The sequence below is a fragment of the Notothenia rossii genome, assembly GCF_949606895.1.
Source record: "Notothenia rossii genome assembly, chromosome: 6".
NCBI lineage: Eukaryota > Metazoa > Chordata > Actinopteri > Perciformes > Nototheniidae > Notothenia > Notothenia rossii.
In genome coordinates, this window is record NC_136909.1 from 72,450,555 (window position 1) to 72,478,321 (window position 27,767).

The 27,767-nt window shown below is 40.2% G+C and overlaps 3 protein-coding genes across 3 annotated transcripts; 1 reads left to right on the top strand and 2 right to left on the bottom strand.

The window, feature by feature from the left end:
* Positions 1 to 67: 67 nt before the first annotated feature.
* On the bottom strand, positions 68 to 10,145 carry adam8a (ADAM metallopeptidase domain 8a). Its single transcript, XM_079690818.1, has 25 exons — positions 10,017 to 10,145; positions 9,793 to 9,902; positions 9,509 to 9,582; positions 9,324 to 9,402; positions 8,398 to 8,474; positions 7,770 to 8,001; positions 7,132 to 7,209; positions 6,969 to 7,037; positions 6,160 to 6,329; positions 5,879 to 5,960; positions 5,644 to 5,786; positions 5,368 to 5,545; positions 4,690 to 4,779; positions 4,321 to 4,516; positions 3,811 to 3,892; positions 3,533 to 3,713; positions 3,368 to 3,454; positions 2,712 to 2,796; positions 2,319 to 2,427; positions 2,014 to 2,212; positions 1,686 to 1,733; positions 1,547 to 1,597; positions 1,391 to 1,441; positions 1,208 to 1,288; positions 68 to 907 (listed from the first exon to the last, which is right to left on the bottom strand). The coding sequence occupies exons 1-25, from the start codon at positions 10,060 to 10,062 to the stop codon at positions 863 to 865; spliced, it is 2,643 nt and encodes an 880-aa protein (XP_079546944.1). The 5' UTR covers positions 10,063 to 10,145; the 3' UTR covers positions 68 to 862.
* Positions 10,146 to 11,224: 1,079 nt separating this feature from the next.
* On the top strand, positions 11,225 to 13,863 carry znf511 (zinc finger protein 511). The gene is made up of 6 exons (XM_079691140.1): positions 11,225 to 11,545; positions 11,667 to 11,740; positions 12,351 to 12,552; positions 12,696 to 12,820; positions 13,123 to 13,392; positions 13,670 to 13,863. The coding sequence occupies exons 1-6, from the start codon at positions 11,270 to 11,272 to the stop codon at positions 13,740 to 13,742; spliced, it is 1,020 nt and encodes a 339-aa protein (XP_079547266.1). The 5' UTR covers positions 11,225 to 11,269; the 3' UTR covers positions 13,743 to 13,863.
* Positions 13,864 to 13,970: 107 nt separating this feature from the next.
* Positions 13,971 to 16,435, bottom strand: msx3 (muscle segment homeobox 3). The gene is made up of 2 exons (XM_079685888.1): positions 15,919 to 16,435; positions 13,971 to 15,502 (listed from the first exon to the last, which is right to left on the bottom strand). Exons 1-2 carry the CDS (start codon positions 16,265 to 16,267, stop codon positions 15,099 to 15,101), a joined length of 753 nt encoding a protein of 250 aa, XP_079542014.1. The 5' UTR covers positions 16,268 to 16,435; the 3' UTR covers positions 13,971 to 15,098.
* Positions 16,436 to 27,767: the final 11,332 nt, after the last annotated feature.

Consider the following 27,767-nt stretch of genomic DNA (forward strand, 5'->3'; position numbering starts at 1 on the left):
ATTAAATGGCAACACAGATTATGGGGACTGGATCTCAAGAACGGAGAAAAAAGACTTGAAACATTGATTCTTTCGATTCACTTTATTATAAGCTTCATCAAACTGACAAAAAAAAGATTTTAATAAATAAGAACGTTTTAAAATAACGTTCAAAAGGAAATCCCACAATCATTTGGCATCAATCAAGGACTAGACTGCTAGTTACAATCAACATGTATCAAGTCAACCTATAAAACAAAACAGCGGCATGTCATAGTTCAGTATCACAAAGTCAAGCGTACCCTGGTTAGTACAAAACAATTTCTAGGAAAAGTTATAACTTTTGTGGTTCTTCCTTAATTAAACAATCCGTAAAGTGCCCATGTTGGTGCCATATTTGTATCTATTTAATTTAAATCCCTTTACAACAATATTTCTTAGAAAAGCAGTACCAAAACCAATGTGAGGGAATTGGTATAGGGCCTACAGTTACAGCATCAAAAGTGCAATTGCCTATTACATTGTTCACATATCCAAGGATCAAGAGACACATTTCCCTTAATAAAAATACAAAAAATCATCATCATGGCAGCTTAGCCATTTGTCATTTATAAAGCACAGAAGTAGAGTCTGTCAATCACGGCTTCAGGTCGTCATTAACATACTGAAGGCTTACATAAGCAAGACACAGACAGTGGTAATCCTCAGGCAGACCATACTTGACAGAAAAGCTCTGTCACTTTATGTTCTGTGGATCTGGTTTCCACTTTAAAAACAGACGTGATCTGTCTCCTTCAAGGATTTCTAGGTCCTTCTTAGGTGGGACAACAAAAGTGTCCCCTGTCAGAGGATCTCATTGTTTACAGGCTGAATAATTCCTCTGTCATCTGGGCCTGCTGGAGGGCATCAGGGCGGCTCTGCCTGCAAGCTAGAAAAACAAATGGTGTTAACAAACATACTGCTGATGAGCTTCTCTCAGTACAACTCAAGATGTCTTTCTCTCTTTGTTTCACGCCTCTTAGTTATTCAGCGGTGGCCCAGAGAAGTGAATATGCTCACTGACTCACTAAACCCGAGTCACTGCTTGTTCATTACACTGCTATGTTGGTCAAATGCCCCAAACCACAGACGTCTTTATAAACGTGAATGCCTTGAATGACTTTAGTAATGTCTGAATACCAACTGCCAGGATTTGGAAGATTTAAGAAAGTGTGGCTCAAATACATACCAGCTGAGTGTGTGGCAGCGGAGAGCGGACTGCAGAGGGCTTCGGCTTCATTGGAGGCATCGGAGGCTTTGGCTTAGAGATCTTAGAGAGCAGATGTACATTTTTAAAAAGTGCTGATGGCATGAAGAGTTAAATGTGTGAATGCAAACATGAAGATTTTCAGTCAAATATCATGTCACTTACCGGTTTAGAGGCCAGTGGTGGCAGAGGTCTGGATGGAGGAAGTGGCTTATTCTGAGAAATAAAAAGACAATTCACGTAAACAAAAATGAATAAACTATTTTAAAAACCCATTAGTGTCCTTAAAAAGTAATTAAACATTTTCGAAATGCAACCTACCTCAGTGTAGATTGGCTTGCTTGAAACAGGCTGCATAAAGGCCCTCATAACCTTAAGAAACACATTGATGTACTGGTTAAAATACAATACAAAAACTGCAGACTGCAACATTTAATAAAGACAAAACAGATCTGAATACCTGTTGAACCTGTGATGGCTGTGGTACAGCTGACACTTTGGAAGGTGGCTGTAAGGACACAATGAGAGATGAGTGGAGGCGAAAGCTTGATTTGTCTTTTTCAACCATAATCCTTAATGTTTTTCGTAGCTTCAGTACACCTGTTTATAATTTACATTAGCATCCATGGATCTTATTGGTTGTCAGTGTGTGTCTCAGGCACGATTCAGCAAGCACATGTTTGCAATGACATGGTTATAAGGTGCACACCATAGATGCCACCAATGTAAATATCATGTCTAAATTAGAAGCTAACACAAACAGTGTTGGTGCTAGTGTTGTTGCTCACCACTGGAGCTGCTCTGCTGGGTTTCAGCGCTCCAGTATGTGGTCTGGCAGCAGCAGAGGACAGAAGTTTGCAGGCTTGAGTGGCTGAAGACTCCACAAATGTAGGCTGGCTGATGTGTGTGGACCCGAGGCGAGGGCTGCCTCGTGAACCGCTTGTCTTAAACAACGGGTTAGTTTGTCCAGAGGTAGATTGGAGGCGCCTATAAAGAAATACAAGCTTAAATTAAAGATGAACAACATACACAGTGTTGTACAAAGTAATCTAAAATAGACTAAATGAAAAAAATAACCAAATGTTTTCTGTACCTCTTCGCAGGTCGCCTTCTTTTGATGCAGCATATTAAACTTGCAATAACCAGGACCGACAGCAGGAGCAAACCAACCACCAACACGATGAACACCACCAGACCTGCCTCTGCACACACAAACACACATTGATTGTGACACTATTGCTTTATGCTAAAGGATGAGCATGTAACAGAGTACGTCATTGTCCAGGAAGCAAATGCACTGTAACATCATTATCTCATTTGCACAGACTGGTTGGGGAATTCCATTAAGTACAGTGTTCATCAGAACAGAGCGCAATTGTTTGAGAGTGAATTTTACGTAATAAATCTCAATTAAAACAGAGCAGAGGAAGACCAGACACAAACAGCCCTGTGTGTGAAGCATGGCCATTGAAGACTTGTTCAATACCTTGAGGGAGTTCTGACTGCTCCACATCACAGAAAGGCGGGGCCCATCCAGGGTCACAGTGGCACTTCCTCTCATGATTACAAACCTGCCGGAGATCAGAGTCACTGTCAGATTTGCCATTATTGCTATACACAAGGTTGGGTAGTCAAGGATTCAATAAGATTACACAATCAGATAACAATACATTAGCACCTATAATTGTCCCAGACTAAATTCAAGAAAGTTCTAGTTACGATGTCAAAGATTACTTGATAATGTAACTTTTTTTCACTTCAATGTGCGGCCCTTTCGAAATAACGAAACTTTTTGCATTCATACAAAGCACTTCTGACATTCAGGGTGGCCTTTTATTTAAAAACACAACTTTGTGAAAGTACTGTTTTGTATGGGTAAACACATTTCACCATCTGTAGATACATAATATGCAAATTGCATATTATTTGCATTTGCAAAGTTAGACATTTTTTTTAAGAAACCTTTTGTGGGTGTTGAGTTAATCCAAAAGTATCCCATTTGTATGCAATTTATCTGTAATTACATTACTACTTACAGATCTGCATGTCATTTGAATTTAACTAAGTACATTGAATTAGTAATCTGATTTAACCCTGGCTTAACAGCGCTGCAAAGTGTTGTGAGGTCAGCAGATCTCTCACCCCATGGTTGTTGCATTTGGCGGAGCAGTCGCTTGTCCCGTACACTTTTATGCTTGGAATGTCTTGACACCGTTGATTGTAGCACACCTGAAAGACGATGACACCGTTAAAACATCTGGTGTCCACAGAGGTTTGGTGGATGCTCACACCATACCGTTTTCCTACCATGTTAGTGCCACACTTGGTACCAGCAGGCACCATGCCCAGGTCTGCAGGGTAGTTATCTTCAGGGTTCAAAGTTGCCTCGTTGCATATTTCTCCATTTCCCACTTTGTAGAAGGACTTCCTGGATGTGACTGGAAACTCCCAGCCCCCGGTGCAGAAAAGTGTCCCGCAGGATTGATCTCTGTAACCAAAAACCACAAAGCATTGATACCAAAAACCAACAATACCGCACTGTTAATAAACACTCTGATAGTGCTGGTTGGACTTTGATTACATACCGGCTTGAACATCTCTGGCTGAACAGCGTCTTTCTGCAGTTTCCATATTGGTTGAAACAAGCATCTGGAGCCACTTTAGCATCTAAACAGAATCATGACAAACAAGTTAGCTGCAGACCTAGGAGTCTTAATTGTCTATATATCCAGTTGTAGAAAGCAACCAAGTACATTGAAAGAAGATACTGGAACAGCACTTTTTCCCCGACTTCTTCCTGCTTTAAACTTTTACTGCGCTTTTGACTCCCTTGTGGCCACATTAGTTGCTACTTTCTTTGTAGATTCAGCTATAACATTTTGATGTGTCATTATGCATTAAGCTACCCGGCTTTAATAAAAGCCCACCTTGAACAGCTGAAACATAAAGTGATGCTTGCAAAATAATGAATAAAAAGTTGCAATTCAATAAAACAATAAATCATGTATTCTGAAATTGGATAATACTTGTACTTTAACTTGTTACAGAGTATTTCTACAGACTAGAACAAACTATTTTTCACGGGTGTTTTTTACCTGGCCCCCAAAGTCTCCTGCAGTGTTCCTGCTGTGAAGGACACTGTCCATTGTAGCAGTATCCTCTTCCACGGCTGCAGGACCGACCGTTCTGGGTGAATGCGTCAGTGGGACAGGTGGCAGAGAAGCCAGTGCAGTACTCTGCCAGGTCACAGTCTCCTGTCTTCGCGCGGCAGACGCTGCCTGTCGGCTTCAGCTACAGAGCGGAGAGAAACACAGATGGGGATGTACCGACTACTGAAATAAGAACACTCACACATAAGCAGCCAGACGGCAGGCTCACACAGTGTCTAGCTACATGGTAACACAATAAGTATCAGTGGGACTTCACTCATCGACAATATAGAGGGCATAGTAAGTTTTACTTACTTGGCAGTTATGGCAGCACTCTCCATGAGCACACTGGGCTCCTGCATTAAATCTGCAGGTGGTGGCATTGCAACAGGGATTCTTGCACTCCTTCAGTGTGAGACAAACAGAATATTACGATACATTCTACTTTGTGTGCTTTGATTATGTTACTGTGTGTATCCTAGAGATGGGACCAAGTCTCAAATCTTTGTATTCAAGTCCCAATGCAATTTTTAATAACATTTTCGACAGCACATTTTGCATACTGTAATTCATTTTGAGTATGAACTCAAACAAATTATCTTTGGCATTCTTTTTCAAACTGGCAGTAATGTAACTTTTGTGAAAGTTTGTCATGATTGTCTCCTTCAACTAAATTAGATGCTGTCAAATTAGTTGAAGAGAATTAAGTATTGACTTCCTGGGACTTAATAAGAGTTAACTTAAGTTTAATCAGGAAATGATGGGAAATCCTGAATATATTTGAAATAACATACATTTAATCTTTGGGCTCAGGTAAAAGTATCAAGTCCAATTGAAGTCACAAGTCATTAGTGTTAAAGTCACATTAAGTGTTTTTATTATTATTTTGTCAAGACAAGTGTGAAGTCATTACATTTGGGACTGTAGTGTGACTTATGTGATTCGAGTCAACACCTCTGGTTTATACACTATTTGAGCGTGCCATGCACAAACCTCTGCAGTGCCACAGTCACACTCCTCTCCCAGCTCCAGGAAGGCATTTCCACACACTGGTCCTCCATAGACGCGCTCAGTAGAGGGAGTGTCCAGCAGACAGGCAGGGTTCACCTCCTCCAAGAACCTGCTGAGCTGCTGCTGACTGCAGCTGCTGAACCGCTCAGGATACACAAGGCTAAGGGGATGCAGGATCAAGAAAAAAAGTGAATACAAGCTTTAACTTGGGTTTATACAATGGTGGATTTCAGGCAGTTTATCTGCAAGCAAGCTTACCCGACACTCTCGGACATGATGCAGCCTTTTTTGGATGTTAAAGAGCCGCACACACAGTTTTCAGAATCATGGGACAAGCCCAGGTTGTGACCCATCTCATGGGCAATAGTAGAGGCCACTCCTATTGAGTTGGTGTTATGGTCCTGAGTGTGAAGTAGAGTCAAAACCAAGATTAACATCACACAACTCCCATTCGTTTTCTTTATATTTTTACACAGGAATGTAGTATAATCACCTCATTGACAGCTCCAGAGTTAGAGGTGCACATTGCGTTGGTGTTGGCTAATCCCACAGTGGAGCCATCAAAATCCACACCTCTGAGCGAAGAACAGGACAAACGTTTAGATGGCAGCCAGCTCTAACAGCTCAACACATCATCTTGGCATTGTCTTTTCAGTTGGCAGCTAGAGCATGAAACCTTGGAGGAACTCAATTCTCCTGTTAGCATTACTGTGTATGTGTGTTAAAATCAAAAGAGGATTAAAAACCCATCATTTCGAGGCTGCTCATTCTTACGTGATGAACTGTGCGTTGTCGTGTTTGGTCCTCGGCAGAAGGCTCCTCTGACGCCACTCGAGGAAGCGAGCGAGTGTATGCTCCGGGTTAGTGCTGACCTCCATCTGATCTTTGTATGACCAGATCTCCAGAGCCACCAGCATCACACGGACACCCACTGGGCGATACAGCTGAAACACAGCAGCATGTTAACACCAACTGGAACGCAACCAAAAACTGAATGAAATGTTCAGAACGATATTTTAGTACACAAAAGATTATACAATGCTACAAATCACAGAACCAAAGGCCTCATCGGTCCCAGGAAACACCTGTTGGGTCTAGTGCTGTCTGATGCTTGCACTTCTCTTTCAGAGTATGCAATGAGGATTGGGAGAAATGTGTGAAGCACAACAGCTTTGGTGTGAAGATTCACAGTTAAAGTTAGATTTTCACAGAGAGAGAACTATCCCTTTGCTATTATTGGTCAGATTCCAGTCAGTGAGGAACACATAGTATCAGGACAGACTTCTGGTGTTTAATACACAATGAAAATGAAGGGTCCAGAAACGTGGCAGCTCTGCATTGTGATAAAGATGTTGAAGGTCTTTTCTTTTACTAATATAAATACAAATAATTGCTGGAACAATTGGATGGGTACTTAGTCCGAGGTCAGAGAAAGTTAAAAAGAAGTAAGCTTTTACACTAATGTTTACTTTAGAATGGCCCTGGTCATTTATTTAATCCGATCAGTGCTTTTTGTTTAACAGAGCAAAAACATGACAAAGTTGAATCATTTATAGTGATAGACAACAGAGAAACAAACTTACCTTGTCTACATGGTTTGTTATTTCAAGCGCTCTAGCCTGAATGGTCTTCTTACTGCCAAACTTCTTATACTAAAAGAAAATATGTTTCTATTAGTAAAACGATCATTATCTTTGGCTACATCTGCAATAACAGGGTCAGTCGGAGAAAGGAAATATATCAAACCTCTGTGTGGTCGACCACCATCACCAGCTCCACTGTCCGGGGTTTCCCTGAACGGTCTTTGGTCTGGGCTCTGCTTCTCTGCAGGCACAAAGGGTGGATGATATTAACAACATTAAAAGAGTCGGAACGCTTTTTATATGAATACACTTTATTTGAATTAGTTTATTTGTAAAGAAACTCTCGAAACTGATAAATAATTAGGGAATAGTATAAACAAAAATATGCAAACTGTGGAATGTGTTAATTATCCTGATGCAAAAGTACTGCATGACACAAAATGATTCTTATGAATATTGTCTCTGTGTCTCTTGTTACTTAATTTCCCTATAGTTATTTCCTTTTTGCGTCTTAATTTGTTGTAAACAACTAATTGTTAATGTGGAGTGCAAACCACTTTGTATACATCTAAATATTTGTGTTGGTTCTCATATTGTAAGACTTTTAAAAAATCAATGGAAGAGTGTTGTATTACACTAACAGAGCTATAGCAAAGTAGTATTTTATGATCAATGCTTTTTTGTTATGCTTTTTTCCCTCAAAATTGCATAATGTAAGAACGATACACAAAATATTGGATATCAGCTGTCGGCTTCAAGCCCTGGAGTATTCCTGTATGTGTGTACTGTGTGTGTCTTTACCAGGCTGCTGAGCTGGAACAGTCCAGACGGACGAGCTCCATGATCATAGAAAGTGGTTGTGTTTCCATGGGAACAGGAGCTTCTCTTCCTCCTCAGGTGTTTGTAGTTGTAGACAGCATGAAGCCCCTCGTCACTGTGAGTCTGGGAGCTCTGTCTGTCGTCCTGCTGTCCCACCTTGGCGCCGGCCAAAGGTTCGATGAGATGCATTTGGTCCTGGAGACGCACAAACCCCCTGTAGTGCAGAGCAGGAAGTTCTTAGAGACTCACAAAGCAGTTTTTCTTTTTCTACAGGATCTCTAATTCTCAAACAGATCTCAGTGCAACTGACTACAAGACATGTGTTTGTTTATCAAGCTTTCAAGTGTCCACAGATACTGACACTAATAGACATGTATTTTATAGCAAGACTTTGTTGATTGAGTTACAGATGCAGAGCTACACGGTGCAGTCTTAATGGTCTTTGTAATAGGAGAAATGGACGATGAGGGACTGATCCCCTCTTTTGATTGGACACTGTTGTGATAAGTCAAATCATCATGGGCTTGATTAAGTGTTGCACAGTACTCCAAAAAACGATAACTTTGTTTTAATGAGAGATAACAAAAAAAGGACATCCAGCAATACTCACTTTATTCCTGAGCATAGTTCTACACTGGCAGAGGAGTCCTCTACTCCCACTATGTGCCCATGGTAGTAGCAGTGAACCTGAAAAGACAGCAGTTATTCATCAGAGACAAGAGGAGAGATTTAAGTCACACTTTTTCTTCCATAAGCACAATGCGAAATTGGAAGATATTGTGCGATGTGTGTCATGGTCAGATGCAATGTTTTGTGAAATGTCTTAACCATATACGTAAATTCCTCTTCCACATTGGACTCAAGCATTTCAGTGGATTGTGTCACCTCTTATAAAAAGGACATTTGAAGTTGGGAAACTTCCTTTTATCAAGACATCGGAAATGTCCGAATAAGAAGTTACTGGCAGGTCTATAATGCCACTAACTTGATAGATGAAGAAAATTAGATATGAATTTACTAATTTGTGGGGGTTACTTGACAGTTAGCTTAATATATTTGGGAAATACTGTAACCAAAATTGAAGGAATACTTGCATTATACATTTTCTTGGACCCTGTTTCTTATATTTAACAGTTCAACAATATAAAGAACAAAAACAACAAAAAAAACACAGGAAAGCCAACGTAACAAGAACAACTGAAACTGGCAGAGCAGGTGTCACAGGATATCCTACACGTAACTGTCTCACGCCTTTACAGTAAAAAAAAGATTTGTGGTAGTATTACACCAGCCTTGTTTCAGACCGCTGAATCGCCCACATCTTAATTTATTCAACGATTTCAACAGAATGAATAGAGTGGAGAAAAAAAGGACGCCTGATTAACAGGCTAAGTTCTACACTAGGTTGTTACTCAGCTTTCATTTGAGGCTAACAAGCACAGGCATGTGTTTCAGATGTAACACATCATAATGCAAGCATGATAACATTGATTATTTTATAGTGAAATAGTAGTGAAAAAATGTTAAGCAACATACCCTCAGATCTGGAGTAGTTGTGACTTGGGTGCCCTGATCAGAATAGTGTGTCACAGAAAAGTTTTCCCCGACAAGATCTCTGAAAAGTACAGAGGTTTTTTTTTTATGGCAACAGTATTTACACATCAAGAAAGAAAAAATACAGAAAAAACACACTTTTCCAACAACATTTTAGTTTTTCTCACTTGTTCTTTTCCAGATGCAAAGTGTAGTTTTCCCCTGCTATTGTCAACGAGTACTGGAGCACATCAGGGGATGTCTATACACACACCCATACACACACACACACACACACACACACACACACACACACACACACACACACACACACACACACACACACACACACACACACACACACAGAAAAATATACTTTAAGACATTCTTAAAACGTGTGTTCAAACTTTATATATTGTTTTAATTTCTTAACAAATATATATCAAAAGTTGAACTGTAGAGTGATGGTTACCTGATGTTTAGCAGCTTTATTACTGAGAGATGAATCCTTTATTCTCTGAGGTATCACAGTTTGGTACTTCATCACATGAGGGAGAGTCCTCACGCTGTCCGCTATTATTCCTGCAAGTACCAGGGAGAGGCTATTTAATGAGACAAAAAAACAAGAAAGAACAACGAAAAAACAAACAAGAAAAAGCAAGAATGGCAAAGAGAAAAAAGAAAGAAAAGTCGTACCCCACGAGGAGAAGAAAATCCATATGAAATATCCAGAATATTGCATGTTGCTCTACCGGACGGACTCTATCATTGTGAGCTGGAGTCTGAGGGAAATAGGCTCTCAGCTCTCCGCCCCTCTCTGCTGTGTAATATCCTGAAAATTACCATTTGAGGTTGACAAACCACATGAGTCACTATCCGACATTTACAAAAGTCCAACGTTGTTCTTTACAACATTTATATAAATTGTGTAAGGTGCTGATCCAATGTTTAGGTTACAGACATGATTTTTGAGCTGTAGTGATGAACATCGGTTAGAAATGGGTGGAAGTTTTCCAGTGAAAAAAGACAGTCGGCTCAGCCTTAAAGTTCCCCTCCTTGGTTTTGAAGTTTCTACGTGGCTATGGGGATTTTTTAAAGTGTATCTTTAACTCGGGATTTGATTTTCCCATTTACCACTAGTAGGTTAAAGTTACACATTTAAATGTGAACTAGATTACAACTTAAGTAGGCCTTCCACTGAATGTAGAAATACTTTGCTGGCAGATTTATAGGAAAAAACATAGGAAACTTCTTATTTATTAAAATATCTTCAGTAGCCAACTCAATATATTGACAGCAGAACCAGTGCCATATATATATAGAATCTATCTATATGGCGCTGAGCAGAACATAGCGAAGTATAATAGTAAACCCTTCAAAGTCCATTAGTGGACTTTGTCGCCACTTACTGGAGAGATGGCGGAACAATGTCAGATTTTATTTATCGAAAGCTGTTTTCTCAAATTATTATTTTTTAAATTTAAATTAAAAAAGTCCCAGACAGCGGCTTCAACAATAACATTATTTTTTCAGCGATAAATATGTCGCTTCTGTAGGCTACTAATAATGTCGCTCCGATAGGCTATAATTCAGAGAGGAACAATATTAATGTCACTCTTTTTAAATATAAAAAACCTGAAAAACATTTACTTAACGTGGGGCAGCAAACGTTTCTGATAATTACATGTACATTCAACGTTACACGGGAATATTTACAGTGTCAGTAAGAATATAAACTAAATAGATAATGCATTCAAATGTTGACGCATGGCGAATTAACCCTTAACCTTGCAAAGTTATATTTTTTGTGGAGCATTATACCACACGCATTAAATCAAATATCCCTATTTCCGAACCTTTTTGAAGTGGACTTTAAATCTTGAGTCTGATTCTGGCCAGTTGATGGCGACAACGCACCATTTTGGATTTGACAACCGTCAAAATACTAGATGACGTCGTCATTCCGCGACAACTACAACCAAAACATAAAAACTCTTCACATTCACTGCAGCTTTTTACAGACGTTTCAAAAAACGATGCTGCAGCCAGACTTGGTACGACTTCTGACAGAGGGACATGTTTTAGTAAAGAGCTGCGATGAATACTGTCTGACAGGAAACACTCAGGAGCCGAGGCAGAGTGAGGGAGAAGAGGGTGAGGAGGGAAACCCGTTCAACTTCACCCCTCAGCTGATACACCTGAACAAGGACCACCAGCTGTTTGAGGTAACATAGCAACAACTAAATGAACCGTACTCATTCTGCTGAAGCACATATATAACCGTGGCTACAACATTAGCTAGCTTACCTTTTCAGCATAACTCACTGCTGCTGAATGGTTTTACAGGATGGGGACATTCACAGACACATGTACCTGCAAGACCTCTACATCTCAGAGGCTGAGGACAAGCCAACACTCAGGTATGCAAAGAAAACCAAGGTTAGCTTTGGTAAAAATATGAGCTTGTGTGTGACTGTGGTTAACAAACAACAAACACAACTATTTTGTATGTATTTATTTGTATTGAACAAGGGCCATCTATCAACATGCATTAATCTCAAAAGAAGAAGAGAAGCTATATGCCAGATTATATAATGTACACACATTAAAACCAACAACCAATAAAACACTTCCTAGTGTTTATCACACTAACAATTCCAACTAATGAAAAAACAGATGTATCAAATATAAATACTGCTACATATATTATTTAGGCCATTTAATTTCAGGTAGGATAGTGTAGGAACTTAACTTTAAAGCAACAACAAACGAGGAAATACAAGTAAATAAAGATGCATGCGAGGTTAACTTTACAAACACCCAAAACACATGGGGTTAGGAAACAAATACACAAAAACAACAGTTAGCTTACGTGATAAGATACAGGTATCTCCAGAAATTTGAACAATGTAACAGCCCCGTGTACAAATGTGCCCCAGGAATGATATTCCTTAACTTACGAATGTGGATTGTATTGTCAGTGTGGGTCTGACTGTAAGTCACCAGCCTCCTCTTGTTATCTTTTCTCAGTGTTTCAGAGTTTGCCTGTCACATATCGGGCTGCAGTGCAATCTTCAGCACTTTGGAGGAGTATGAGCACCACTACAACTCCCTTCACAGACACGTGTGCTGCTCCTGCCGCCGCTCCCTGCCAAGTGCCCGGCTCCTAGACATTCACATTCAGGAGTGGCACGACTCTCTCTTCACTATCCTTTCTCAGAGGCAAGATATGGTAAGCAAAAGTCTGCGGTTGTGTCCTTTCCCATGACACCTTATTATCTTGCTCTTAAACTATAAGCATAACCCTCTAACATTATTTGAAAATGAACACTGAGTCTTTAAAGCTTTACATGACACTTCCTTTACATTTTTCAGTACCAGTGTTTGGTGGAGGGCTGTGGACAGAAGTTTAGCACTAGTAAACACAGGAAGGACCACCTAATCAAAATTCACAAGTATCCTCCAGACTTCAGATTTGACAAAACCAAAAAGGACAAAAGGTAAGAATGCATATTTTCTCCATTAGATGGCAGCAAAACCTCAGTAAAAAATACTTTTCTATGCAAGTTTTCGGTCTTGGAGAGTCAGTGTTTATTGATGTAAACAGGATTCATGCCTCTTTATAAAATGTCTTGAGTTGAAGCAATGTGTCTTTTTTCAATCAGCTATTTCATATTTTTATGTAAACATAATATGATAAGGCAAGTTTTGTTGCAAAAATAAGTAAACCAGTGTTAAATCACTATAATTGTATTTAAATAAATGTTTTGCATATATTCTTAATTCATGTCTTTGTTAATAGAAACCGGCAGACGAAGAAACAGCCGCAGAAAGACTCAACCATGGACGTCGTGGACGATGTGTGTGAGTCTGAGGGTGTGTGTGAGGTTATGTGTGATGGTCTGTCCCACCAACCTGAGCAGGGAGAATCCATGGAGACGCATGGGTCAGAGGAAGAAGCTGCTTGCATGGCGAAGTCGGCCTCTACTGAGGAGCATGCTGATCTTAATGCTGCAGCTCCCAGCACAGAGAGTTCAAGCAGCAACCCACTGAAACCAGGATACTCCTACAGGTTAGTCTTTACAAGTCTGCAAAGCACTGGATGTCCCAGGCAGCTTTCGGCTGCAATAAGGGAGGCTTACATTCAGCCATTTTTAAGATGTTTTAATGTTAACTTTCAAGGTGCAATTATGTAGTTAAATTTAAGGTTTAGCAAACTGCAGAAAGAGATCTTTGTCTTATTTAAACACAATATTATATAATTAAAATGTATGAATTTAAATCCTGCTAATATTCTCCAGTGTATTTAAATGACAGACATCTGAGGCAGCCGTGTTTTTGTCTCCCAGGGTCCCCACAAATGTGTGTTTTGGTCACGGCTCCGTCCGGGGCTTCAGAGGGCGGCGGGGAAGGAGGAAATAAACCAATAGAATTCTGCTTTCTGTTCTATGAATATAAATAACTTTATACACTTGTCATGTAACACAATATATTTACTGTCATATGGGACGCTGACTTCAAATAAAATGTTTTTTACAACAAATATTTGATGTGTATATATATTCATTCAGGTGATAAGCAGCGCTGCAAGGCAATGCTTAAATGACAAATGATATGGACAAATTGCAAGAGAAAAAATTACAGATGGCAGAATTTACATAAAAGATTTTAATAATTGTACAAAACATCATCACCCATCAGATATAAAATACACTGTACATTCATTTAGCATTTTTGAATGTTTGCAAAAATAGCTGATGACTTTTATTTACATTTTAGTAATGAAACAGGACTTTTAAGAGCTCTTTGAACACCTGTGCAAAAAAGTTTTCCTTTTGAGGTACTGTAAATACAATTAAATAACATTAATTTTATAGCTGATTTATATTTTTGAAACAAAAGTGTTAAGAACTTAGAAACTAACGGGAATTATGTTGTTTAATACATTCTCGTTGAAAGCTCTCATGGTTCAAATAAGAGAAAAAAAAGAATAAAGTAATGCCAAAGATATACATATTTTTAAATAAGGAAAAGGTTCTTTCTAAACTTTTGACTTCATTACAAAAGTGATGAAAAGGCACTAAGGAGCACTCCAGGGGAGTATCATGATGGGTCTCATTATTGATTATATGGATGTTCTTTTAGAATAATGTTCTTTAATTTATTTTCTTAATTTCTTCTTTATATTCTCTGGTCGTATGTTAACGTACAATCAAAGGCCTCGGGAATGTAGGTAAAAAGTGCTTTAAAAAAGCACTTATTGCTTAAAACCACAAAACTTCAGGGTTTTAAATAATTGTGTAATCTCTTTAAAATTACTGACTTAAATATTTACGGAAAAGAAAACCTTAAAACATATGAAGTTTGAATATGGAGCCCGAGAAAAATAAACTCAGTGAGTCTGCGTTATAAAATAAAAGATAATACCAAATGCACTGCAAATAAAAATGTTAACACATGCTTAACTGTTGACAGAAAAGTAACTTAGCCTATTATAAAGATGTGTTTTAAAAATGCCAATGGAGTGAAAATATCCCACTTATTTCCGTTTCGCGTGTTTTTAAGGCCTAAATGAAGGACTAGTGGCCGAGATTGTTCTACCAGTATTTTTGTGTACAAAAAATATTACATTTTTCCTTATAACGAAAATATCATATGCTTGTTCGAATAGGATTCACGACAGGTTGACTCATGGGATGGATTTTTTGCAGTGTTGGTCATTTGCTGTATCAAGGCGTTTTTTATAGAAGCTTTCCAGACGATGAAAGTTAGTGAGGGTTAAGACAAGTAGTACATCCCATATGGTCCACCGAATAGTCCCGGGACGGGGAATGCCGGCCGGGGTCCGGTCAGAGCCCCGTAGAGGGACGGAGCACCCATGGGGCCCAGGGGGAAGGGGAAGCTGAAGGCCGGCAGCAGCGGCTTCGCGACCAGCTTGAATTTATCCAGGTCGGCCTCCTGCAACCTCTTGGCCTTGGCCCTGCGGTTCTGAAACCAGATCTTGACCTGGGTCTCTGTGAGGCTGAGGGAGCAGGAGAACTCCGCTCTCTCTGCGATGGACAGGTACTGTTTCTGACGGAACTTCCTCTCCAGAGACAGCAGCTGAGAGGTTGTGAAGGGAGTTCTGGGTTTCCTGTTGTTCTTGTGTTTACGTAGATTGCACGATGAGGGGCTGGGAAGTCCTGAAAGTGTGGATATAGAGAGTCAGATTATTAGTGCAAATAAAAATAAATGATCGATATGACTAAAAAGTGACTTTATAGCTTTACTTCATGCATGGGTGTCAAGCCATTTCATTCACAGAATATTTAGGCTGCAGAAGCTGTTTTTTGAAGCCTTTTAAATGTAATAATATTTCCATCACCTTTTAGTTATAGAGAAATATAGATTATGAAGTGGCTTCTTACATTGAGTTTTCTCATCCGTGCACTATTGTAAAAAGACATTGGTTATGGATTAATTTGTATAGGTCAACATTCACTGTCGTATTTCGTGCAAGATTAGTGATAAAGGATATCCATAGAAAGATTTTGACAGTTTCAAAGGTGAAAGATATTTGTTTCTCATATTTTAGAAAAAAAGTGTATCCTACACTCACTTGAAGGGGACGCGTAAGGAGTCTGCAACCAGGGGTTCGTTTCCTTGTCGCTGAGGTCCACAGCCTCGGGTTTGGAGCGGTACAGTCCGCTGGGTGACGCACACTCGGTCTCCTCTGCTGAACCATGTTTTGGGGAGTGGAGTCTCCTGTCCGGCGTCCTGTCTGATATGAGGGACTCCACACTGAAAGGCAGATCTAAGCCTTTTGTTTTACACCTTCTGACAGATGACAGGTCCAGCTCGTCGGCCCCTGTGCCTCCAGCGGCTCGGTCCTCCGGTGAGGTCTCCCCCAGAGCAGCCGAGGGCGGTGATCCCTGCTCAGGATTCATTACGCACGACTGAGGTGCCATACAACCAAATATCCTGCCGCTCGCCCCGTTGCTGTTTTTCTTTTTGCGTTTTCACTCCCACAAATCTGTTATCTCCCAGGTTGCTCCAATGTTGCGCAGCAGCGTTAAACTTCAGCTTTTACGCACGGACTTGTCTCTCCTTCAGTGAGTGAAGTGCCATGAGTTGCACTCTCATCTTTCCGCCTGCCTATCAGTCTGTCCATGTTCCCACGTGACGCAGCTAAAACGGTTTCTGATAGGCCAGGCTTGTAATGACAGTGTTGTGGTCCACTTCTTGTGCCTGTGGTGCCTTTACAGATGTAAACCTCTGATCAGGGGCGGGGTGCAGAATTATTACTCCCTCCCATGTTTTGCTGTTGTCCCCCCTCAGCTACATCAGCTCCCTCTCTGATGCTCTGGCATAATTTAATGTAACTTTTAAGATAAAATCATCACTGCATGGATATATTTACATTTATTTAGCACACACTTCTTTGCTAGCTTCCAGTATTGCCTGAAACATTTTGTTAAATATTGACCGTGTAATTATACACCTTACTATCTGGTCAGAATAGTGATGCATTTAGCAGCCAAAGAAACAGATATTTCCTTTAATATATTTTCTGTGGAGACCACAATCTGAGCAAGCATTACTCCAAATGCATGCTGTTGTTGCTTTGCGGCTTAAGAAAGTGGACATTGGCAACTGTTTGCTAAGACTTTATAAGGCAAAGATATGTTGATAAGTGTTAACAGCTTGTCACTGCCCCCGAAGGGCCACATAAATAAAATAATGAAAACAGTTACAAAATAGACACACAAAGAGTCAGTTGCAAAAACGTTTAATGTTTTTAAATGTTTTGTTATGAGACCAAAAGTGCTTTAACTTGTTTTAGGACCCGGTCTGAAAGGTTGGATTTACATGTTACAACACTTTATCACAGTGTTTCATTAAAACAGTAAGACAATCCGGGCTTTAATTCACCGGATTTTGAATATACTCTTCAGAGTTACTGTCACTATAAATAACATATCATGTGGTCTGTAATCAAATTATCTATGGCTGTGTATTGCCCATACTTCATCCTATTGTGTTCATTGTCTGTAACCCTTTTGTGAGACAGTAAAACCCCAAATAATGTTGCAGAGGCCCATTGAAGAGGCCTTTTGTAGCTCTTCAAATCAAGTCAAATTATTTTCAGTGAAACCCAATATGTGAGAGTTTCTTTTCTCTTATGGGAACTGTTGTTGGGCCTGCAGCAGCACACTGACTGACTGTCTGTAGGACAATTGGTTAAATGGAGTTAACTGTTTCTCTCCCTGAGGTACATTTCTGCTTTGATCCTGCTGCGACTGGCGCCTGTCTGCTCTCTCTCCCCCTCTCCCTCTCTGTGTGACAGTGATAGATCGCTGGGTAACTATACAAGCTTTCAATGACTGTAATTTAGTGCCCAACAACATTACATTCTCCTCTACTTACTGAGAATATTACCACTCTCACTATTCTCCTGTTTGAAAAGGGATGTAAGGCGGTGTGTTCCTTTTCAATTGTTTTATAATGAACGAGTAAATTAGATATCCTTCTTCTCTCTGAGTAGCATGCACATGCAAGAAGAGTACAATGAGTATTTTTGGTTTAAGAACCTATTTATTCACTGTATAGTGCATTAGGTGCGCTACAACTTTATCTCTTTGTCTATGTCTCGCTGTCTGTGCAGTACTTTTTTATTGCAAATCAACAAAATATATATATATTTCAAAATTGAAAGACAGTTTATCCTGAAAATGTTGTGCCTCACTGAAGAAGTGAAAATGTTGACCTGTTGCTGGTGCTCGTTTAGGGATACAAAAAAAAAAGGAGGAAAAAAAGCCACATATTTTGACAGGAGGCCAGGGGCCAACTAATAAAAAACAACATGAATTTTGGGGGTAAGCCTGGGCCTCTGTCTCTATCTATGATTTTTATTTTAGCCTGTCACTTTATTTATATTTTAAGTTGAACAAAAAATCCCATTGTGAATTAGAAAGTGTTCAGGGACACCCCCAACAGCACACCAATTGAATTGAATGGCAATTCCTCCAATAGTAGACAAGCATTTAGTAAATAACAAAATGTTGCATGCTGGCACGTGAGGAAAAGTCAGTGGGTTAGTATTAAGGAGTCATCCTCATTCAGCATGACTCTGTGTACAATTGTATTGCAATCCATCCAAAAGTTAAATCTTAAAAATCGGGGGAGCGTCAGACCAATGTCCTCATATTAAAAGCTAAAAAAGACCAGTGTTAAACAACAATAGTAATATTGAAATGTAAAAAAAAAGATAGATGGATACATTTGATAAAGAAAGATGGAATGAATGTTTCAATATGTTTTAAGTTCTGGGAAAATATTCATACTGTCATTCTTCAGTTTAATATTTTGTCTGCCTCACGACTTCAACTATCTCTCTCTCTCTCTCTCTCTCTCTTTCTCTCTCTCTTTCTCTCTCTCTCTCTCTCTCTCTCTCTCTCTCTCTCTCTCTCTCTTGCCCACTCTCAAAAGTGGAGAACTGTTTAAGGAGGTAATTGTGGTTTCCAAAAGAGTTTTCTTTCAAACCAAACATGTTGAAGCAGGCTTTATATATTTCAGTTTTTTAAATCTTTCTCTTTGATGAGAGCTGGCAGGGTTTACAGCAATCCTAAGCAAACTTTGGGAGGGGGGCTGGAGTCATGTGGGATAAACATTTATGAAACACACAGCGGGGAACTTTGCGGTGAAAGTGTATCGTCTTCAAAAGAGAAGGGAGGCCTACTCGGTGAAGCATAACAGAACATTATCCTGTGTCTGAGTGGACCTGCCAACATTAGTATGTTCAAATGTCAATGGATCACAAACTTTTCCTTTTCATGACATTTCCAATAAATCACACTTTCTAAGAATTATCTTTATCTTCACAGACCAAATGAAGGGTTGATTTCCATACGCACAAGTATTACCGTTCTGTCAATTATGACCAAGTCAGCTTTGCTTGTGCCCTTAAATCGGTTTCTCATCTTGAATTACCAGTAACAGTAAGTCTGAAATCGAAATGTAAATTAAATCGGTTTCTCGTCTTGAATTACCAGTAACAGTAAGTCTGAAATCGAAATGTAAATCACCAAAAACATTTATTTACATTTTAAAGCTGTCCACACCCTCTTTTTAATACAAAGCTGGATTTCAATCACACTCAAATTGGGTCTCCCAAGAATCAAATGTAGTTTATACCTTTACAACATTATTGAGGAAAACAACTTGTTATATACTTCAAATAAACTTTAATTTGCTGGCATCTTATGATGATGTGGCAGAATCAAGAGGTCGCAGTGAAAAAAATGAAGAGAGCGCAGACCAGGCCTTTTCTATAAGCAAAAATAATTTAAACCGCAACTATAGCTAATTCAGATCTGCTCCAAATTGGTTCCTTATTCTCCCTTTCTCCAAGTTGCATGAACATGGGCCATTGGTTTTTAATATTGCTGAAAAAATGTTTAGCTCAAAATTCCCTAGCAAAATAAGCATTTGTTCGTTATGACATGACAACCAAGTATGAAAGAACACATCTGAAGAAGAAACTGTTACAAACACAATCATTGTATGAATTGCAGTGGCATACAGTCACTCCTGGAAGGAAATCATGTTTCTGCACTTGTTTGTACAACATATGTTTAGGTTAAATTAAGGCTATTGAAACTCAGAATACAGATGTTCTTTAGCCATTACCTTGAAAACTAGCATTAGCTGAGGTTGTCTGCTTGAAGCTTCGTTGTGAGGATGATAGGTCAGTCATTTTCCTCCTTTCGGAGGACATGCAGGAGAGCAGATGATGCTTAAGACCTTTGTAATTATGTGATGGGTTGTTGATTGGTCAAGTGCTTTTCATTTATCCTCTATATGTTAGCATGACTTGGCTGCCAGCGTTGACAGGCAAGCAGCGAGCGGGTTATTATGCCTCTGTGTGTTTTGTATGTAGGATATTGGATTTGGTGACAGGAAGGCGCGTTCCACATGGTGTCTGACAGAGTGACAGTGTTTGGCTGATGGCGACTCGGCAGTGAGTCCTGCACGCAGTGCCAGGTGCTAACAGGTGAACACAGAGATATTGTGGCTGTATTGTCGCGGTTTGGTTACGGGAGGGGGGGGACAAAGGGAACCGGACACCCTCTCTGGACCTGGAGCGAGCCAGGGGTTGGGGTGAGCTCTGTGACAGTGCTGACAGTAGTGGAGAACTCGGATAGAAGCCTGCACTCTGCGATGATAACACCTCTGATGATGATGTTAGAGAATGACCCACAGAGGATAGGGATGTTAAATTATCATACGCTCTTTATTGTCTCGCCATGATAGCAGATGTAGGCGTCTTTAGTATGAGAGTGATGACAGCTGAGGAGCAGAGGACATCACAGAGAAACCTGACACACACACACACACACACACACACACACACACACACACACACACACACACACACACACACACACACACACACACTCTATGAGGTACAGCTAACCCATGCAGTGTCTGAGTCTTGAAATATAGAGAAGCTAAACTGTAAACCAAACAAGTCTCTGAGTGTAACAAGAGCAGCATTCCTGTGGGTCACAGCGGGACAGCGGGGCCTTGCAGTATTAGTAGATATTCTGTGGTCAAATGAATGACTGGAGAATGTTACCACAACCTATAATAATGTATCTTCTACAGCCATTCTGTTTATTTTCTGTTTAAATTCCTATATCCATAGGGAATTACATCCCACAAATGTCTGTGTCACAGAGTCAGTTCCTCAATGAATTGCAGAGGTCAGAGCAAAGCACACTGGGAGATGGGACTGAACACAGTTTGGTGTTAGCTCACTGGGAGCTGAGAAAAGAGCACAGATCTGATTCAAGCTGTTTGTGACAGCTGTTGCCGATTGACTCTTTGCAAATTAGGTTAAACATTTCCCGACAATATTACAATTGACTTCACTGAAACCACCCAAATGATGGCAGCTGCACTGCAACATGCTGTGACAATTTAAACTGCGACAAATCACACAGCAGCACCTGTTAGGAAATGACTGGGCCACTGAGACACTCAATTCTATCTAGCAAACCCAAGACCAGGGTAGGTGGAAAATTGTGCATAACATTCTTCCTTTATTCATTCAGTGTGGCATTAAAAAAAGTCTTAAAAAGTCTTAAATCTAACTTGGCTTAAGCTGTAGAACCCCGACTTCAACTTTGAATGAAAATGGGTAATCAGTGCAAATTATCTTATGCCTTGAGAGTGACTTATCTCCCTCTAAAACAGTTTCAGATTTCTTTGACAAGTTTCCTCGAAGCCTGTGACTCACGCTGACTTCAAAAGATGTTCTAGGAAAGTCGATGATGCCAATAAATCATAGTAAATAATTACCCCTGAGGCTCTAATAATGTTGATCACAGAGGACCCAAAAGTGGAACAAATTAGGGTCACATGATTTGCTTAGGGGCATTTTGTGCTGGCTCTCGATGGTGGGAATAGCCCTTTGCTTTCGCCTACAGATTTTTCAGGCCATCAAACGCATACCTCCTTACTTTAGGCAAAGGATATGCTTTAATTGTCTTGTTCATCTCACATGTGAATACAGATTGTACATTAAAAAGTGTTGTTTTATTAAAATATATTTAGGGTTTCCATGAGAATGTGTGCCTGTGATCTCAGCCCAGTGACAACCTGAACAAATACGCTGAGTTGATTCTTCGGAGATTACAATAGATTCCACGTCGTCTCATGAACCTCTGAAAGAGATGGGAGGGCACAGCAGAGGCCCCTGAATAAACAACCATTAAATTCTCCCTGCGCCTGTATCTGGAGAAGCTTCAAACCGGGGGGCCGTGCTTTTAAACTAACTAAAACCACAACGAAATGGAGCTGAATGTAGGGAAAAAGAGTTTGAAGCCCGTTTTACCTTTACTGCTTAATCTTTTTTATATTGGAGGCTTGGGAAAAGAGGCAGATTAGATGACAGCGGGATAAAGCGAGGAAGATGGGTGTAGAGAAAGAAGAGGGGGATGAAAGAGAAGATGAAAGCTTTGTTGTGCTGATGCTTAATGAGCTGGAAAACACAATTGAACTTCTCTGACTGTGGAAATTGCTGTGAGGGCATCGTAAATTAGCGCCAGTGTGGGAGCTAGCCTGCTGACAGAAAAGGGGCTTTGTGCAGTAAAGGCTTCTTCACAGGATTGCAGCCACTGAGATCCTCACAGTGGTGTCATCGCTTGATCTGTCGCAAGACAAGGAGTTTGGCGGTTACTCTTAAACATGTGCGTGGAAATTGTTGGATAGCATTTGTGTGTACTTATTTGCAAATGTGCTTCACTGTTGAACTGTGTTAACCAAAAAAACAACTTTGACCTTAATTCCCTCCGTCCTCCTGACTTAAGGCTTTTTATATTTTGCATCCCATATGTTCTCTGGGTGCTGCTACCTGTGGATTCATATACTATACAAAGCCAGTTAAAAAACAGACAGCTGAAGATACAACGTTGTGAGCGAGGATGGGTTTTTGATATTTAGTGAACTCCAGTCCAAAGGGTGACTCTTCATTCTGGCTTTGCAGGCTTGGCACATGCCTTCTGTTACTAAGTGGCTTCATATTGAAAGACTCTGTGGCTGCTATTCTCCGTCCCACTGGGTGCCAGCCTCTCTGCCCTGGCAGCTGCTGGGCTGCAGAATAGACCCATAGTTACCCCTCTGCAGGTGAGCTGCACAGCCAAAACAGGGCCCCTCAAAGGCCCTTTCAGAGCCTCAATAGGAAACTGACTTGGGGAGAGAGGAACAGCCTCACAATGGCCGGCTTCTCTGGACACAGAGAAGATGGAGATGAGCTATTGGGGCGCTGCTTTAGTGCTGCTTATAGCCATGTCAAGCAGAGGTGATGAGAGAAGAGAGGAGAGGATGAGTTCTCCCTGTTAAGTCTCTGCAGACGTAGCTCTTGATGTCCTGTCATCCTGCATCTCTGATGGTAATACTGCGCCTTTGAAACTTATTAAAAACGAAATGTTTTTTCCATGTCCTGGGCTGACGAGGGTGACACTCAGCTGCTATCCACTTCTCCCCTCTTTCCACCCCCTCCCATCCCGACCACTGGAACTCCCTTCATCCTGGCAAAACTCTTCCCATGCCAGCAGGAAGAATGCACTGCTGACTCTCACCTCCTTGTCATACTTTGTAAATTTTATTAGCCATAGCTTTAACTGACATATGAGAAGTTGGCAACGGAGAGACTGGGCGAGGGAGGGGAGAGAGAAAGGCGCAAATAAAGGAAAGAAAAAAATTGTTAGTCCTTTTCTTTGTGGATAATTGCAGCATGACCACATCCTGTCCCACTAGAAAAAAAGAAAAATAATCCATGTGACAACTTTAATCCCTAAATTAAAATGATGACTGGGTGCTAATTCACTGCTATGGTTTATGGTCTTACTAACCACATTCAGAGTGAAGACTTGGTTACTTTAACACAGCAGTCCATACATTTACTTTCTGATTTGATCACATATCGCTCCTTATGCAAACTATAGCTGAGATATCTAAACGTTTAGCAAAATGGTCCAATGGGCTTAATTATATAGCTTCTTATCAAACACTGTTTTTAGAATGAGGAGCAACATTTGAGTAACCAAAGGGAGGGGGGGTTATTTGTTAGTTTGAATTCCTTTGGATTACAAATGGTTGTGACAGCCCTCAGCATGAAATCTGAATAATTTAACCTATGTAGTTCTTCTGAAACGTGTACAATTATGCTTTGGTAAAACACTATAACCCCTTAATGTTATAGCATTAGTTTACATGTTTAGAATTGTTTATAATGAATTTAGTCAAAGACTCCTTTCAAAAAGAAATGTTGCCCATATTTTCTGCCCCTTCTCCATGCTCCAGAAATATGTCTGCAGCATATTCTTTCTTATTGTTTTCATTCACATGAGATTTCAAACACACAGTCCTTTGAGAGATTATGGAGCCTTTAGCTGTCTAATATAATTAAGTTGGGTAAAGAGATGCTATCAGTCTCATTCTTCCTACTCCTCCTCTAATCAGTTCCACTCTGTTATTGCTGGCCCCAGGCTATTTACCTCTTTGCTAAACTGCTTTCACAAGCATGACACTAAAGCCTGCAGAAATGTCTATTAGACCCACAGTCTCTGCATTGCTGACCTTACGGCGGTGGTTGCCATCATTAAGGAATCAATGCTCACTGATCTGACGTTTCTCACACCTCCTTGAACTCTTTCCTCTGAAGTTAGTCGACCACTTTTGAAAGGTTAAGTAGTGACTGCAGCCCTGCAGGACATTAACACTTTGAATTCCAGGACGGAATTTCCTTATAAGTTATAAGGAGGACAGACATGTCCATGAATGCACCACACTTCATGTACCATTTGCTCTGAGGTTTTGAGAAGAAAGAAGCATTTCCTGCAGTCAGGCCAGCTGGGAGTGATTTAGCTACATTAGTTAAATCCAGTTCTGGCAAGCGGTTTTCCTCCGGGATAAGTTCATAGGGCTATGTAAACCAACAATGTAATAGTAACCCTCTTTAGTGAGTCTCATCTTGTGTTGGCTTGTTTGGAGAGGACAGAGTGGGCATCATTAATGTGTTTGTTTAATTTTCATAGATCGCTATGACTTTTGAGTTAAACCTCTCTCTGTATCTTTGTTTGTGTTCATTTTTCCTGAAGTACAGTACATACAGTACAGTACATATTTCAGTTTGGTGCCTTCCACTTTTTTGCTGTTATGAATGCTAAAGAAGCTCCTGCTGTGTGCCTTTAGGCCCCTATAGCATGTCTGTAACTCTGCACCTCCCAGCTCTATGTCTGAGCACTTAATCCATAGCTTTTTCCACTTCATCACATTCTCATTACTAATGATGAAGATTCTTAATATTACTTTCAGCATTTATGACTTTCGCTTTAGTGAATCAAAGCCCAACAATTCTAAGCTTCTCCTTCTGAACCTGCTGCTGAAATAAAAGAGTTATCTTTGAAACATCCCTGACATTATGGTCGAATGGGTATTTCTTCAAGTTATGACATTGTCTCAATGCACTATACTGTAAACACCATTAAATAGACAACTTGGCATCAAATTAAACAGTGATCAGAGCAATTTGTCAGTAATTATTGAGCTCAGACAGACATTTCAAACCAGATATCCCTTTCAACAAATGTATGATTTTTATTAGATGTACCTAAATAATAGGATGTAGGTTGAATACATGTTACCTAATATTCTTTACAGTTTAACCTCCACATTGTTATTCTCATAATCAGATCACACAGAAGAACTATAAACAGTGTGTCGTCTTATCTGGCTTCTGCTTTTACATCTTAACTTCTGCTCCAGTTCTATCACTGAACTTGTTGTTATCCATGTTCTGTAAACAAGTCCAACAGCAATAACCTTATCCCTGGAGACATATGTAACTATGGGACACTGGTGCTTATTTGATACTTTGAGCTGATACTGCCACTTTATTCTCAGTTTTCACAGAAAACCAATAAGCAATGAGACTTAGAGACTTATTTTTAGATCTGTCCTGTAAGGCAAATTAAATACAGCAGTGAGTAAGTGCAGTAAGTCATCACATATCAGTGATGGTGAGCGCTTTCCCTTTCATGCTGTGTCTGTTGTCTGCGTTGGGCAGGTATGTAATTATGGTTTGAAAAGGTTGGAGCCAGGCTTTCCGCAGGACACAGCGTGGGAACCGAGAGGGGGGGGAGATCAGGGAGCAGAGCGTCGGCATGGCAGCTACAATCTATAGAGATAGACATCTAGGCACGGTCATCTTCATCTTATGAAAGTCTGGTAGTCTATTCAAAGATCTGACTCACATCCTGTGACTGTGCCAAGATAGCGGTGGCAGGAAATCTGATCTGCGTTGAATGCAATGAGCAACTTTTCAATCTGACTTGAATATAGGGTCTTACACAGTAGCAGAGTTGATGAAGAATGCATTGTTTTTAACAATACTCCTTAAATCAGATACAAGGAGGCTATTTATACTACTATTATAGCATTAATTGTAGACTATTCAATATAAATATCTTATATAATAGCAATAATCTTTCTTCAACATTTTAAACCTAATTTTCCCAACATTAGACTCATATTGACTTTAGGTGGCATCAGAACATAGTTTGAACAATGTACATAATTTCCCTGCAATTCAAATAACATAATCTTGTTAAATAACATTGATTTTCATTACACAATATAAAACAATCTTCCTATAAGTCTTTTAATGAAAGCAGCAGTGGAAGCAGTGCAACAATTAGTTGTGGATAAATGATGAAGACTAAGGATTAAGTAATTATGTTTTATTGTGTCAGGGTCTGACATTCATTGCCACCCGGGAGCCTGTAATTATTCTTTGACTGTGTAACAAAGAAACCATTGGTATTTCAACTTTGATGATGCACAGGCCATAAATCACTGAGATACAAATAACTTTTATTCATCTTTACATATTCTCATATGCTGAGCTTGTTATGTTTTAAGATTATGAACCTCGAAATATGAGAGGTCTGTCACATCGTATCTGTCTTTATTGTGAAAAAACAAGGAGGAGAGGAGAGACTAAAACGTTTCAACTGCACAGAGCGTCCACATGTTTCTTTAATAAGGATGAAAGCGTGGCGCTCTTGTAACCAGATCTCTCTGTAGCGGGCAGCTTCCCATCTAGGAACAGCAGGATCCTCTTTTAACCCAGGAGCATCAGGACAGATGGGACTGTGACACGCAAACTCAAACACACACACACACACACACACACACACACACACACACACACACACACACACACACACACACACACACACACACACACACACACACACACACACACACACACACACACACACACACACACACACACACACACACACACACACACACACACACACACACACACACACACACAGAGAGCGTGACCAACATGAGAGGAATTCAGTGATCTTACAGAAGAATGTGTTGTGAATATCAGGGGAAGGGTCAGCAGTTAAGAACATCTGTAACACCTGTACTCTACGACAGTGTTTCACAGGATGCGCTCCCCGCTGAGTGCATCGAGCTGGCGGCTCTGATGAATTCTGTGGTGCTGGGGGTCAGAGGTCAGAGGTTAGGGGTACTCCAGCTGGCATCCAGGGCCGCAGTGGACTCCAGTGAGGAGGCATTCAGTGGCCAGAGCAGGAGGGGAGAGGGGGAGGCTGAGGGGGAGAGGAGGCCAAAGTTGTTTCTCTTCATGTCTTGTTTGATGTACTCCGCCCCTCAAGGCCTTCCTTTGCCCTTCTGACATAAACCACTATTCTCAGATGTTAGAAAAGCACCAAAAAAAACACATAGCATTAGAGACTACCTCTATATAACTTTAACTAAAATGGCTTTAATCAATATTTTAAAGGTCACCTATTATGCAAAATCCGTCTTTTATACATCAACATGTGTCCCCTCTGTGTAAAGACATTCTGAAAGTTTCAGGAA

Bases quoted from the DNA above. Each gene is read 5' to 3' on its own strand.
- msx3 (XM_079685888.1), bottom strand. From the start codon at position 16,267: ATGGCACCTCAGTCGTGCGTAATGAATCCTGAGCAGGGATCACCGCCC. The intron at 15,503-15,918 runs GTGAGTGTAGGA...CCACACTTTCAG, and splicing joins TCCTTACGCGTCCCCTTCAA to GACTTCCCAGCCCCTCATCG.
- adam8a (XM_079690818.1), bottom strand. From the start codon at position 10,062: ATGCAATATTCTGGATATTTCATATGGATTTTCTTCTCCTCGTGGG. The intron at 7,038-7,131 runs GTTTGATATATT...ATTTTCTTTTAG, and splicing joins TGGTGGTCGACCACACAGAG to TATAAGAAGTTTGGCAGTAA. The intron at 908-1,207 runs GTATGTATTTGA...TTGTTTTTCTAG, and splicing joins CGCTGCCACACACTCAGCTG to CTTGCAGGCAGAGCCGCCCT.
- znf511 (XM_079691140.1), top strand. From the start codon at position 11,270: ATGACGTCGTCATTCCGCGACAACTACAACCAAAACATAAAAACTCTT. The intron at 12,553-12,695 runs GTAAGCAAAAGT...TACATTTTTCAG, and splicing joins TTTCTCAGAGGCAAGATATG to TACCAGTGTTTGGTGGAGGG. The intron at 13,393-13,669 runs GTTAGTCTTTAC...TTTGTCTCCCAG, and splicing joins AAACCAGGATACTCCTACAG to GGTCCCCACAAATGTGTGTT.